General features: G+C 36.8%; 1 protein-coding gene across 2 annotated transcripts; it reads left to right on the plus strand.

Moving 5' to 3' along the window:
* Positions 1–4,962: 4,962 nt before the first annotated feature.
* LOC578165 (phosphoserine phosphatase) lies at positions 4,963–16,791 on the plus strand. Of its 2 annotated transcripts, none has more exons than XM_030991929.1 (6): positions 4,963–5,101; positions 7,378–7,545; positions 10,370–10,504; positions 12,681–12,826; positions 14,055–14,203; positions 15,567–16,791. In XM_030991929.1, the coding sequence occupies exons 2-6, from the start codon at positions 7,406–7,408 to the stop codon at positions 15,672–15,674; spliced, it is 678 nt and encodes a 225-aa protein (XP_030847789.1). In that variant the 5' UTR covers positions 4,963–5,101; positions 7,378–7,405; the 3' UTR covers positions 15,675–16,791. The 2 variants fall into 2 exon arrangements, with proteins under 2 accessions (XP_030847789.1, XP_030847788.1); XM_030991928.1 differs by having other exon boundaries at positions 4,963–5,097.
* The last annotated feature ends 11 nt before the right edge of the window (positions 16,792–16,802 follow it).

Raw genomic sequence — 16,802 nt, forward strand, 5'->3', positions numbered from 1 at the left:
CGGCCATTTTAAGCGACCATTTTTAAGAAGAAAAAAAAGGGCCTCCTCGTTCCTATTTTTCAAAAAAACAGGACGCTAAACATTTTTAAATTTTTATTTGGCCTTACAAGAAGTGGGTTATTGATGTAGACAAATGCTCATGTAGGCCTACCCTTTACAGCTCATTTTATGTATGTTATTACCAAAGAAGAGAAAAAGCCAGTCAGTAACTCAATAGTGTCTGACAGTGAAGTCTATGAAGTAAACGGGTTTCCTTGCATAATTTGAATATTATAGACACTGCTAACGTTTAAATTTTACAGATAGGACATACATGACATATTCATAATTTCTGCAAAGTTCTGCAGAATTTGATGTTGGCTGCAAAAGGGAAATAGTATCTTAATAGGATGCGTTTATGGCTAGACAATTTTTGTAGGGAAAATAGACATTTCTGATTACATTTTTTTTAGTACAGAGCAAATTGGAGGGGACCTCGCAAGAAACGTCACAGAGTTGCCAATTTTTTTTAATGATCTCAACTTTAAAAAATCACAACTTTCTTATTCTTAATTAATTGCATTTTGCTCAAACTTCAACTGACCTAGTTGCTCCTTTCATGTTTCTGCTTCTATTCTAAAAAAAAAGTATAATCTGTGTGGACACTAGGTGTGACCTTTAGTCTCTACTAGTTTTCCCCTGAAAACTAATCAAAACCATTAAAGGGCAAGTCTAATCCAAAAATACATTATTTTCAATAGTAGCAGAAAAATCTGACCGTTTTAATCAAAAGAAGTTTGAGCAAAATCGGATAACTAATAAGAAAGTTATGAATTTTTAATGAAATCGGACATGACAAACTTTGGATGTCAGAAAACAAAATGGCAACTTACTCAAGAGTCTATGACGGCATTGCCTCCCTAAAAAATGTTATTTCCTAACAACAGCATCCAAGTTATATTTTTCTCGAAATTTGAAAATTTGGCCGGTCGATATATATATTTTTTTAATTATTAAAAAAAACAAACCCAAAGTAGGGGGGGGGGGTTCCCCCAAAACACACACATAAAACAAGTTAAAGGGGGGGGGGGGGGGGTCAACCCCACCCCCCCCCTGCGTACGCGCTTGGTGCAGTTCATCATCATATATACATGTATTCTTCAATTTTTACCCTCGCAGACCATAGAGCTATATACACTACTAACACTATCTCTATGAGTCTATAGACGTCATTGCCTCCATAAAAAAATGTTAGCCCCCCCCCCCCGTCCACGCTAAAAAAAAAAGAGAGAGAAGGAAGGAAATATAACTTGTTAGGAAATAACATTTTTTTATGGAGGCAATGACGTCTATAGACTCATAGAGATAGTGTTAGTAGTGTATATAGCTCTATGGTCTGCGAGGGTAAAAATTGAAGAATACATGTATATATGATGATGAAAAAATATCCAAGTTATATTGATAGTAATATGGTTTTGTGTGGATGCACTAATTTGTTTTCAGTAGAAGAGCACTTTTTTGTGTGTGTCTCGAAATTTGAAAATTTGGCCGGTCGATATATATATATTTTTTTAATTATCCAAAAAAAAAAAAAAAAAAGTTGGGGGGGGGGGGGGGTTCCCTCAAAACACACACACACACACACACACACACACACATAAAAAAAAAGTTAAAGGGGGGGGGGGGGGGAGGTTCAACCCCCCCCCCCCCCGTACGCGCTTGGTGCAGTTCATCATAATATATACATGTATTCTTCAATTTTTACCCTCGCAGACCTAGCTTATAAAATTTCTAGTTGCTCATGCAGTTATAATTAAAATCATGCAGTGCACAAATATAAGAGCTGCATGGTGAAATGTCTTCAAAAATACAGATATATATATATATATATATATATATATATATATATATAGCACAGGTCAACACAATTGTTAGATGCTTCCCTCCTACTTAAAAAAAAACTTGTCTACCCCACTGTATGGTATGGGGTATAATTAGAAATTACATAGAATAAAATAGAATAGAATAGAATTTATTGACTCATTCGACCCCCTTCTGGGGTATGAGAGTACAACACATGTACATGTCATGATAATGATACATAATAAAGAATACAAACATAGCTTAATAATAGAAAAAATACAGAATACAACAAAACAACAATATAAAAGTATAACGATAAATAGGAATGATCTAAACCTAGCCTATGCTAAACATAAATACAATATTATACAATATGGCAAGCATACATGAAAAGTGGAAAATACCACATGAACAATCTAAATACAAACACAAAGAAAAAGAAAGATAAAAACAAAAAATAATTTTACAATTTAAAAAAAAAAAAAAATACATTATTGTCTTAACTAAAAAAGAAATTATAAGTTTCATTTTTGTACATGTAAGTGAGTTGTGATTGGATTGTTAAGATATATGCAGACTAACAAAATACGCCATAATCGTCCATTGGACAAACAAAAACATAATGGAATATAATGTAATAAGACAAACAAAACAAAAAGTATACTAACAAAAAAAAACAAAAAAATGAACAAAAGAACAAACAAACCATCAAAACTATACTTGACCTAAAGAAAGACTGTACTACAGATCAAGAATTGTTGGTTGCTTAATTAACCTACCACTTCGGGTTGTAACATTTCTTTTTATGGGCGACATATGATTGGATTGTTCAGATTTACATGTATATAGACGAGCAAAATATGACATTATTATCCTTAAGAAGAGTACTAATTTCTTCAGCTGTCCTATACCGGAACATGAAAATAAATTCAACATGTGTGATGTGCAAGGGCGTTTAACTATTACTTTGCGACCTAAATATAACTCTCTTTCCTTTCTGAAAAAAGGGCATACAAAAACATAATGGAATTCATCACCAGACTCATGCATATCACAACATGGGCATTCAATACTAATTTCATTAACAGCTTCTTTGAATCTGTTATTATTAATTGGTAAACGGTGTGACCTACATCTAAAACGGCTCAGTGTTATTCTATCTTTTTTACTCAGCAAAACTAAATACCTTTCAAAGAGACAATCCTCTTTAAAGATCCTATAATTTAGGCACACACTGTTTGTCCAAATTGTTGCCATCACATCTTGTTTTGAAATATCGTTTAATCTCAACTTCAGAGTGCTCAGTATCCAACTATTGCTAAATCCTTCCCCTTGCTTTAGCCAAACAATACCAAGACCAGCATGGTTCAATATTTTTTCAATACAAGATAACCACTTGAAAGAAGTAGACATATCTACATTCTGACTAATTAACCTTTGCAAAAAATAAAATTTGACTGAATATTTAGAGGGAGAACCTTTTACTATTCTTAACCAGAAACTAACCATTCGATGTTTGATACTGTTAGCTAGCCATGCCCTCCCAGTTTCTCCATATATCATACAATCTGGTGTAAATTTATTTACACATAACGTACGCTGACCTGAGAAATTTTCTATGGAATATTTCAATTTGACTCAGATCTTCATATCCCCACACTTCGCATCCTTAAATGAGTATTGGTAATACAAGTTGGTCAAACAATTCACATTGAATATCCAGTGGCAGTTTGAGTCTTTGAACCTTTAATGACATAGAGAAGAGGGCTTTCCTTGCCTGTGATACCTGTTTTGAAATAGCCTTTTTAAAACTTCCATTATAATTAACCTGAACCCCAAGATATACAAAATCATCCACAACATCAATTTCATCTTCTCCAAATCTGAAAACTGGAAATTTACGTACTTTGCCTCTTGAAAATATAAGTACTTTAGTTTTCATAGCATTAACACTTAACTTCCAAATTTTACAATATTGAGACAAGGCATTCAAAGCCACTTGCAATTCCTCTGCTGTGTCAGCCAATATTAGGGTGTCATCTGCGTACAACAATGTGTATAATTGTAAGAAAAGATCTTTGTTTACTTCTTTATCTAAAATGTCAGCACATACATTTTCAACTAAAAATTTGAGACCTTTAAAGTGTTTACTGAGAAAATCCTCGAAATCATTAAGATATATTGCAAAGAGCAGTGGTGATAAGTTTTCACCCTGCCTAACACCAACATCGCATTGAAAAGCCTCAGACATTTGACCATCTACTATCACGCACGATTTTGCTTGAGAATACATATTCTTAATAACTGTGAACACCTTACCATCCACCCCTGACCTCAATAATTTGTGCCAAAGTGAAACCCTATCAACCATATCAAAAGCTTTTCTATAGTCTATAAAAGCGCAGTAAATTCTCTTCCGTTTAGACAAGTAAATGTCAAGCAGGGATTTCAAAACAAAAATATGGTCTGTTGTAGAATAGCCAGCACGAAAGCCAGCCTGTTCTTCTCCAAGCTTGCATTCATTTTCGAAATAAATTGTTATCCTATAATTCAAGATGGAAGTAAACAATTTTCCCAAACAGCTTAAAAGTGTTATCCCACGATAGTTATCTGGATCTGTATCCTTTCCTCTATTTTTGAAAATAGGGACTATACTACCTAGACACCAGTCTTTTGGTACTAGACCACTCTCCAGTATTACATTAAAAAAGCAGTAATACAACCAATTACAGCTGCTGAACAATTTTTCAAAAACTCATTTCTAACCAAATCTACACCACATGCCTTATTATTCTTTAGTTTCTGGATAATCTTTATAACTTCATCAACCGAGATAGGGGCATTCAGCTCATCATTGCCCATTGACTGGACATAATTTTACAATAAATTTCAGATTTTCTTTGCGATGAAACAAAAATAAACGTATGGCGTTCTATAGTCTTTTTTTTTAGTTTGGTATGTAACACGTGTATGCTCGATCCAGGGCAGCGTCTCATAATACCGAGGCCTTGCAATAGCGCAGCATGATGATGTGCACATTATGCTCTGCGTGCAGGGCAGCGTTTCTCGAAACCGTCATAACTACAAGTTCACCGACATCCCATTGAAACGCGTGTTAAACTTAATACACGCATGTCAATGGGATGTCGGTGAACTTGTTCTTATGACGGTTTCGAGAAACGCTACCCAGATCGTGATCATCATCATTCAGAGACAACTTGGCTTGGGCTACTTTCTAACTGTAACTTGTAACTTGTAAGTAAGTTAACTACAGTGTAACTGTAAATCATCATTTTAATTATGTAATTAGATATAGACATAAATAACCATCTGGTACGGGCATTTTTTAAAATTAAAACTGACATTTGTCGATCACCAGCCTTGAAGTTGAAGCAGACTTAGATCTACTAACTCCAGCCTTCCAGGATCCAGGAATCTCCGACGCCGACGCGTTGGCGTCGGAGCTTCCTGGAGCTGGAGTCACACTTACACTGGAACTACTTGGAAGAAGATAAGAAGAACTGACATTTGTCGGCGCTAGTCATTCGTATCCATTTTCGACCCGTAACTCCGATCCGGCGTGGAGATAACCTACTAAAACATACCAATCAACTATATCTAGGCTAGTCTACATCAATTGTATAAATATGGTCGTTTAATATGCTTGCCTGTTTCGTGTCAATTTTCTTTTCTCTTTTAGTCTTTCTGAGTATTTCTCCTGAAAATGGAAGACATTATTATCTAATATCTATACATTTTCTCACAGGTTTTTGTCTGTCACGGGAGTCTAAACCACTGCACAATTTACAATACCTTACCAGCGAAGGGATGTGGGCCGGGCGGCCGGGGCGGGTGCGTGAAGTTAGCGACCGTAATACATGATCATCGATCATCATCATAATCAGGATAATGTGAATTAATTACATGAATTTAATAAGGATCTGAGATTACAGCCGAACCCCTTCGTCAGTGTACGGTATTCAATTGTACTGTAATTGTGCAGCCCAGCGGTTTACCTAGACCGTAAATTTCTGTTTCTTTTGTTTGTTAGCCTAATATTTGGGAATATTAGAGACAGAAGCCAACCATAGGGTCTGCTCTGCAAACTTTGGTGGCACAGTCATGCCACAAAACTTTGGACTATATAGATCTAAGTAAAATGTCACTTTAGCGGATTCATATTTATTCTCAAAAGTTAGGCCTAGGCTAACATCGGTTCTACTTAACAGATTGACTATATGATGCGTTCAAGGGTCTTTTTTCTGGATTTTCTTTGTCAAAATTGAACTCTGTGTTGAAATTCTTGCAGCCGTATTTTAAACTGTTAGTGTGCATGAAGGAATATGACATCATCCATTGACAGTAACAGTTTAAAATATGAATATTATATTTTAATATGCAACCCCTGTAGGAAACAAATTTATTCCATCATCAATAACTAAGCACTATTAATAGGAAATTTTATGTACAGATCGAAGTGTAGAGACACTTGCAACATAAGTAACAGCGCTGCCAATTTGTGTTTCACTGATGACAACTTAAAAAATGCATAACTTTCCTATTTTTTAATCAGATATTGGTCAAACTCCTTCACTAATTTGTTTCTCTCATTTTTCTGCTTTTATTACAACCAACTTAATATCAGGGTGGATTTCCTCTTTAATTCTAGTACTACCGCAATCCTTAATTACCCTATGCTTCGATCGTCCACATACATAAATCCTATTATTGATGAGGAATTCAAAAAAGTAAACCGACATCTCAACCTCATTAGCATAATGGGGCATCATTGTAAGTGGAATAATCAGGCTTTTTAATGACACCAACCAAGTATGATAATATAAGACCAAGAAAGAAATCAATGCTCAAACATGATTTGCTGACTTTTGTGTGCGTTTAGAATTAGATCTACATCCAGGATAGGACCTGTATAAAATGATGTACAGAGTGAGTCAAAAAAAAGTTTACACCTAGAAAATTGCTAATTATTTTTAAAATCATCTAGGAACAGTAAATAATTATATATCTTATGAAAGAGTGTTTTATCCCAAATCATTTGGTACCATTTTTGTGTGGTATGTATTCACGCTTAGATGAACAGGAGGCATTGATTGCGAGAGTGCAAAAATCGACTTGCGCCAAAGTTGTTTATATGCCTCTGCAATGCATTTTATTTGATACATTCATTTCATTCTATCACTTCGCTAATCCCAACATGATACATACTGTAGGCATCACTTTGGCGCAAGTCGATTTTTGCACTCTCGCAAACAATGCCTCCTGTTCATTCAAGCGTGAACACATACCACACAAAAATGGTATCAAATGATTTGGGATAAAACACTCTCTCATAAGATGTATAATAAATTACCGCTCATAGATTATTTTAAAAATAATTAGCAATTTTCTAGGTGTAAACTTTTTTTTGACTCACACAGTATTATCAATTTGATTTCGTAATTTTTTTTTCTAGATTTTCACCAGCTTGCATAAAACAATATAAGATCAATTTGATTTCTTAACTTTTTTTTCCAGATTGCCACCACCAGCTTGATAAATCATCATGTCAAATCTTGAGGAGACAATGAAAATCTTTCAAAAAGCAGATGCTGTTTGCTTCGATGTTGATAGCACTCTCATACAGGATGAATCAATAGATGATCTTGCCAAGTTCTGTGGGGTTGGTGATGAAGTCCAAGAACTGTAAGTACATGTACATAAAACCGTCCTCAAAAATCCCATCCCCAAACGAGAAGGTTGAGTTCTGGGAAAGGTGAAAGTTAATATGGGAGCCTTTCATTCTCAAGCTAGCTTTCCAGGAGAAAGTATGGCTGTCTACAGTAAAGATAATTTGATAGCATATCACAAAATGATGATGGTGATCGATGATGAATTGTGGTGATGATGGTGACAGTGAGGATGATGGTGATCGATGATGAATTGTGGTGATGATGGTGACAGTGAGGATGATGGTGATCGATGATGAATTGGGGTGATGATGGTGACAGTGAGGATGATGGTGATCGATGATGAATTGTGGTGATGATGGTGACAGTGAGGATGATGGTGACCAATGATGAATTGTGGTGATGATGGTGACAGTGAGGATGATGGTGATCGATGATGAATTGTGGTGATGATGGTGACAGTGAGGATGATGGTGATCGATGATGAATTGTGGTGATGATGGTGACAGTGAGGATGATGGTGATCGATGATGAATTGGGGTGATGATGGTGACAGTGAGGATGATGGTGATCGATGATGAATTGGGGTGATGATGGTGATCGATGATGAATTGGGGTGATGATGGTGACAGTGAGGATGATGGTGATCGATGATGAATTGGGGTGATGATGGTGACAGTGAGGATGATGGTGATCGATAATGAATTGTGGTGATGATGGTGACAGTGAGGATGATGGTGATCGATGATGAATTGTGGTGATGATGGTGACAGTGAGGATGATGGTGATCGATGATGAATTGGGGTGATGATGGTGACAGTGAGGATGATGGTGATCGATGATGAATTGGGGTGATGATGGTGATCGATGATGAATTGGGGTGATGATGGTGACAGTGAGGATGATGGTGATCGATGATGAATTGTGGTGATGATGGTGACAGTGAGGATGATGGTGATCGATGATGAATTGTGGTGATGATGGTGACAGTGAGGATGATGGTGATCGATGATGAATTGTGGTGATGATGGTGACAGTGAGGATGATGGTGATCGATGATGAATTGGGGTGATGATGGTGACAGTGAGGATGATGGTGATCGATGATGAATTGGGGTGATGATGGTGATCGATGATGAATTGGGGTGATGATGGTGACAGTGAGGATGATGGTGATCGATGATGAATTGGGGTGATGATGGTGACAGTGAGGATGATGGTGATCGATAATGAATTGTGGTGATGATGGTGACAGTGAGGATGATGGTGATCGATGATGAATTGTGGTGATGATGGTGACAGTGAGGATGATGGTGATCGATGATGAATTGGGGTGATGATGGTGACAGTGAGGATGATGGTGATCGATGATGAATTGGGGTGATGATGGTGATCGATGATGAATTGGGGTGATGATGGTGACAGTGAGGATGATGGTGATCGATGATGAATTGGAGTGATGATGGTGACAGTGAGGATGATGGTGATCGATGATGAATTGGGGTGATGATGGTGATCGATGATGAATTGTGGTGATGATGGTGACAGTGAGGATGATGGTGATCGATGATGAATTGGGGTGATGATGGTGACAGTGAGGATGATGGTGATCGATGATGAATTGGGGTGATGATGGTGATCGATGATGAATTGGGGTGATGATGGTGACAGTGAGGATGATGGTGATCGATGATGAATTGGGGTGATGATGGTGACAGTGAGGATGATGGTGATCGATAATGAATTGTGGTGATGATGGTGACAGTGAGGATGATGGTGATCGATGATGAATTGTGGTGATGATGGTGACAGTGAGGATGATGGTGATCGATGATGAATTGGGGTGATGATGGTGACAGTGATGATGATGGTGATCGATGATGAATTGGGGTGATGATGGTGACAGTGAGGATGATGGTGATCGATGATGAATTGTGGTGATGATGGTGACAGTGAGGATGATGGTGATCGATGATGAATTGTGGTGATGATGGTGACAGTGAGGATGATGGTGATCGATGAGGAATTGTGGTGATGATGGTGACAGTGAGGATGATGGTGATCGATGATGAATTGTGGTGATGATGGTGACAGTGAGGATGATGGTGATCGATGATGAATTGTGGTGATGATGGTGACAGTGAGGATGATGGTGATCGATGATGAATTGGGGTGATGATGGTGACAGTGATTATGATGGTGATCGATGATGAATTGTGGTGATGATGGTGACAGTGATGATGATGGTGATCAATGATGAATTGTGGTGGTGATGGTGACAGTGATGATGATGGTGATCAATGATGAATTGTGGTGATGATGGTGATCAATGATGAATTGTGATGATGATGGTGACAGTGATGATGATGGTGATCGATGATGAATTGTGGTGGTGATGGTGACGGTGATGATGATGGTGATCAATGATGAATTGTGGTGATGATGGTGACAGTGATGATGATGGTGATCGATGATGAATTGTGATGATGATGGTGATCAATGATGAATTGTGGTGATGATGGTGACAGTGAGGATGATGGTGATCAATGATGAATTGTGGTGATGATGGTGATCAATGATGAATTGTGGTGATGATGGTGACAGTGAGGATGATGGTGATCGATGATGAATTGGGGTGATGATGGTGACAGTGAGGATGATGGTGATCGATGATGAATTGTGATGGTGATGATGGTGACAGTGAGGATGATGGTGATCGATGATGAATTGTGGTGATGATGGTGATGGTGATGATGACGATGGTGATCATCAATGATAATGAGTGTACAAGATACGGTATTATTATTTTTATCATATTATTATGATTGTTATTATTATCAGAACCAGACAGGCTATGGGAGGTCAGAAGAGCTACAAAGAATCCTTAGAAGCCCGACTTGACCTGATCAAACCTAGTAAATCAACCATGGAGAGGTTTATCACGCAAACTCCAATCAAATTCACTAAAGGAATAACGTAAGTTGATTTTCTTCCCCCCCAAGTTAATGTCTCCATCAGAGCGAGCAAAAGTGAAATCTTTCAAAAACTTGTTTTGACTGTTCAGTGTACATCATTTTTTAATGCTACGGTCACAAAGGTTCGTACGAACGATAATTTCGTACGAATCTCCCTGATTTTCCATTGTCTTCCCGAATTTCCATTGTCTGAAAATCGTTCGTACGGCATTGGTAGCTGTACGTAATGGCATTTGTGACCGAGGTTTTACATTGAAATACCAAACACAACAAACTCTCAGGCAGACTCAGAGTGATTCCATTAATTACAATAAAACCCGAAACACTAACGACATGAAATCTATTTCATCTAGGAGTTATGATAATATGACAAGATAATGTGATCAACCAAAAATTGTTGACTGAGCAATGGGTAGGGGTTTGCTGGCTTTTGAGCACCCTTGTGTACAAAAGAGTGAATTAAAGTGTACCAATTCACTTTAAAAAAAAAATTGTATATAAAATCAACCATGCCCCAAAAATTTACCTTGCATTCGTGATGGAAAATATATTTATTTCTGATTTTTGTCAGTACTGAGCTGAGCAAATGGAAGGGGAGCCCACAAGATATGTCATAGAGTTGCAATTTTGTGTTTAACTGATGCACCCTCAACAATTCATAACTTTCTTATATTAAATCAGAATTAGTTCAAACTTTCAATGCCCTGTTCCTCTCATTTTCTTCTTCTATTAAAAACCAACTTACTATCAAGGTGGACTTCCCCTTTAAGGAATTCAAGGAAAAAAGAGAAAATATAAAAACCCTGCGCATAGAACCCAATCTATATTTGTGCATATGGATGCATCAGTATTTAAACTTGTAATATCTCTTTATAAAAATAATATTTTGAGCTCATATCAGTAATATACATGTAGTATAGCAATGTTAAAGCCCTTTCATACAGAGCTAATTATTTGTTGATGATAAGTACATTTTAAAATCGGAACTTCGCATCTCTCCAGATTTGTCCTGTTTATATTGGTTACCTGTGAAATTCCACATTGTTTTTAAATTATTATTGTTCCAGACTACAATGTTAATCTGTTGATGCCTTATACATTGTAATACTCCCAGATGCTTAACCCTACGTTTTCGTGACTACTCTAAAACCGTGGCAGATATGAAATTTTCCTTTCACAACTTTTTCCTTTCGAGTCTTACGCATCTTTTAAAACGATTTTTTTTTGAAAATCGGACGTATAGTTACAAAGTCACATGACATTTTGTTGTTAAATGTCAGCCTGAAAATCACTCATTTTTGAGATTTGTGTACAAAACATATGGAAATGTCATTTTTCCTAAAAAGAGATAAAACATTGGTTATTTAGTCTTGTTTAAAGTTTGGGTGTTTGTTTTTAGGTCAAAATAGATGAATTGTAGTTATAAATGAAATAAAACAACAAAAACAATAAAATACATATGTTAAAAAACAATGAAATACATAAGAAATTATCAAAACAAGAGATAACATAAGGAATAACCTGGCTCTTCCAATTTTTTGTGTTGTGTCATTATTCCAAACTGTCTAACAAATATATGTAGAGAAAAAGAATGCTTAAATATGAATAATGTATGATTTATGGGCAAAAATGTGAATTGTATGACCTTATTTGCATAAATTACCATAAATATGCAAATGAGTGAATTTTTCAAAAAATTGAAATTACTATAGTATTCTATACACTTCAATTGACCTGTATGCAAATTTTTGCGGCGATCGGCAGTGAAACGGCCGAGATCTTGGGTGGGGGGGGGGGGGGGGGTCAAATTGACCCCCCCCCCCCCCCATATAAAACCTGGTCTGAAATAGCCCAGTTAAAATAGGGTTAAGATCATCAAATTCTAACTAAGATTTCATAGTCTGGAACAGTCATTTGTGCAGGCTGGACCTTACCTATGGAATTAGTTGCCACAAGACATTTGTAATATTTCAAGTGTTTATAAAAAGCCCTCGAAACTGATCTTTTGAAAATTTCTTTCCAGTAGATCTACTTGTAGTAATTTCTAACTTGTCTCACTTTTGTGAATTTTCAGGTTTCTACTTTTCTTTTCCATCCTAAGCACATTATTCCTGTGGAGTTGGCACATTTATTAATGCTCTATATTATTATTGTTATTATTATTATTATTTGTGTAGGAGTCTAGTGAGCAAAATGCAGGAGCGAGGGACAGCCATCTATCTGGTGACGGGTGGGTTCACCTGTATAGTTAGAAGCTTTGCAAAGGAGCTCAACATTCCAGTAGAGAATATCTATGCCAATAAACTCCTCTTTGATTATGATGGTGAGTAAATAGGAATAATGGGGGGGGGGGTGTTTTGCATGGAGTTGAAGAATGTTTAACTGCCAAAGGCTGCAAATAGTGAGAAATTTTCACCAAGGAATTTAACATTCCAGCTGAAAATATCTATGCTACTATAAAGCTCCTATTTTAATATGATGGTGAGTGCACAGAGATGACAAGGGGCAAGGGGTGGTATGTTGTTTAACGTAGGTTTACAGTATGTTTACCAGCATATTTAAGAATTTTCGACAAGGAACTCTGTATTCAAGCAGCTAATATTGAATATCTATGCTAATAAACTCTTTGATTATGAGGTTGAGTATGTGGGGATAATGGGGAACGAGGGGGTGGGGGGGGGGGGGGAGGGGGGGGGGGGGTTAGTTGCTAGATCTCCCTAACTTTCATTGTCTTCAACATAGTTCTATGACAGATATTATTAGTGTTTAGCCTTGAACATTCAGCCTAAGTTTCAGTTTAACGACACATGCTCCAGCAAAAATATTGCTTGATGGGCAATAAATATTCTACACTAACCGAATTCCTGACTTTAACGCTATCTTTACATACCGGTAACCCTAATCTTGGCCACAACCCTAACCTACTCAAAACTTAGACCAAGCCTAAAAAGCAAATGTGAGGTCATCTAAGTTTTGTGTGATTCTGTGAAATGTTATTTTCTGTCATCACCTGGTCTCAAGAATTTCTTTATAATTCACAATACGATGATAGAATGGAGTGATAAAATGAAATAAATCAAATATGGCAACAATTTTACCTCTCTTATCTTGCGTATAAATGTTAAAGATAAAGACCAGTTATGGTCATGCGATTGCACTGTGAAAGAAACGTTGTGGAATCAATCAGAAAAGGTTGATCAGCTAGCATATAAGTATTGGTGTGTACTGCAAGGTTCTGGAATCATCAATATGATAAGAAATTTGGCCCAGTCTTGGTAAAGTTACAAGCACTGTATACAGAAAGATGTATATGGGACTACGCGACACGTGCGCGATATCTCTATCAGGTCCAAATAGATATTTTACCAAGTACACACTGTACATATCAATTAGTAGGCGGTTTCTCGCCAAAATTAGTATCATTACGTATTAGTCAAAACATATTCTTTCACATGATTGGTAATAAGAGCTTCCATTTCATTTTTTGAGAGGGGGGCGTTTCCAAAACTGGTCTTTACCTTTAAAGTAATTCTTTTACGTTTATCCCATAGGGGAGTATGGGGGCTTTGATGAGTCTGAACCTACATGCAGTACAGGAGGCAAACCTAAAGTCATGACCATCTTAAAGGAGAAGTTTGGCTATCAACGGCTTGTCATGATAGGAGATGGAGCAACCGACATGGAAGCTTGCCCTCCAGCTGTGAGTATACGTTCATGTGCATTCATTATTATAATAACAACAACAACAACAACATCAATGGCAATAACAACAATGCCAACAACAACCATACAACCACCAACAACAACCCCACCATTGCCAACACAAGCACCACCACCACCAAGAAGAAGAAGAAGAAGAAGAACAACAACAACAACAGCATAAAAAACAAAAGCAACACTATCACTGCAAAAATCATCACCACAGCCACAATAACCACCACAACCACCACAACCACCACAACCACCACTACAACCAACAAGAAGCAGAAAAAGAAACAACAACAACATCATCACCACCAAGAAGAAGAAGAAGAAGAAGAACAACAACAACAGCAACAACTGAACACCAACAACAAGAACACCATCAACACCACTACCGACAACATCAACACCCATAAACTAGCCAATTGCCTGTTCTAGATGATTGGGCCTATTATGACAGTATTGTTGAAATTGTGGGTATTACATGCCTTTCAGACAAAGATAAAGATGAATCGGATAAAAATGACAATAATAGGCATTTCTATAGTGCCATCTATCTAGAATTTCTATTCTGAGGTGCATTTATTATTACCCTGGCTTTAGCCTAGCTGTCATTACAGCGCTCTAGCATTTCAAGGAATTAATTCCTGCCAGGTATCCATTTACCTCACCTGGGTCGAGTGTGGCAAATGAAGATTAATGCCTTGCCAAAGGACATTAGTGCCGTATCAGGGATCGAACCACGACCTTTGAATTTCAAGTCAAGTGCTCAAACCACTCGACTACGTCACTTCTACAATGTTGAAGTCACTTCTACAATGTTGAAGTCGCTTAGTTGGTAGTCGTGTGACTCGTGTGAAGTCAGTCAAGTCACCATGACTTGCAGCTGATTTTGTGGCTTACGTCTTAATACAATTCATATAAACATTCAGGACAATTAAAGAAAACATCACCCAAGAAATATCTTGAGTTATTCTGAGAAGTATATTTCATTCTCGTCAATTAATCTACAAGACTTCCCACCATTTTGCTGATAATGTGGCGTACATATATCATTGCAAGTGTGTATATAGAAGATATGAATAGGAGACATAGGAGACTGTAAACTTGCGATTGATTGGAGGATCTGAATCAATCACAACTCTTACAAGACGGGGGCCTGGTCTTATTTAAAAGAAAGTGTATTGAAAATCATGGCATCTTTGTTAATTTTTTAACAAAGTGTACAAAGAACAAACTTGCGATTGGTTGGAGTATCCGAATCAATCGCAACTCTTACAAGACGGGGGTCCTGGCCTTATATAAAGGGAAGTGTGTTGAAAATCATGGCATCTTTGTTAATTTTTTTCCTTCTCATTTAGGATGCCTTTATTGGATTTGGAGGGAATCAGATCCGCTCCAAGGTACAGGAAGGAGCGCAGTGGTTTGTGACCGACTTCCAGGAACTCATCACCGTATTGGACGCATGACATTAGTAAACATAATTAGCATGTTCAGACCAGAGGGAATTGATACGAAACTCGTTTAAATAAACGTTGTATAAAGAATATATTTTATGAAAGTATGCTCAATCATGAATATTGCTATAAGTTTCTTCATATGACGTTTCTTTTTACGACATTCAGACTACACAAAAATAATGTTTTCATTGTATGAACTCTGGCAATGTGAACTAGGAGGGAGGGGGTGGGGGGGGGGGGGGTGATAGAAACACCTTGTACAAATATGCATGAACTGCTGCAAAATTAAAACCTACCAACCGTTTTGTAAGATACCGTACACATGGGTCTGTTACCACTCACAATTTGAGACTAGAAACTTTTTTGAAATTTCATCGTCCCGACATATTGAGGTAAAATAAGTAAACTACAACACACTGAATGTTTGCTGCTTGCAAAAGTTTCTTGTCGCGTAAATAATTCACTTTTAGGTTGTGAAACTTTTTGGTTTTGTATTACTCTAACAATTAAACTCGCTCTCACATTCAGGCTTCAGTCATGAAAAGTGACTAAGAAACAAAGACTAAAATGACTAATACAAATTCATTTGTACTTTATTTTTTTGTTGAAAAATTACACTTTTCATATACAAGTACGTGTAATTATGCCATACAACTTATAAATTCATGTAATTCTCAGTCAGTTTGCAAAAAAAGTATAATACACACCATGTAATATCAATTCAAAATAGGCAGTTTTAGTACCAGTAGATACGGTAGATACTACTTCATAGTTTTATATGGTCAACTTGTGCAAAGTGGAAAAAGTTTTTTTTTGGAAGAATTTTACTGAAAAAGTTGGACACTTTCAATTTATACAGAATCCAATATGTATACATAAATAAAATAAAAAGCTTTTAAAAAAAGGATTCTGAGAGAAAATGTGTAATTGCTCAGAAATAAGTGCATACAAAGACATTCCATGACAATATTGGGTTAATATCCAGGCAATGTACGTTGTCTACTCGTTTTAACAATTAAAGACAATTCCACAATGTCTTGAGCAGAGCCTGATTTTGTCAGTTTCTGGTTGTGTCATTAAAAAAAAAAAGGCCATTTGACTACAGTCTCTGACTCTATGTATAGTCTCATAGCTCAG

The sequence above is a fragment of the Strongylocentrotus purpuratus genome, unplaced genomic scaffold (genome assembly GCF_000002235.5).
Source record: "Strongylocentrotus purpuratus isolate Spur 01 unplaced genomic scaffold, Spur_5.0 spur5_scaffold_2, whole genome shotgun sequence".
NCBI classification, from domain to species: Eukaryota; Metazoa; Echinodermata; class Echinoidea; order Camarodonta; family Strongylocentrotidae; genus Strongylocentrotus; species Strongylocentrotus purpuratus.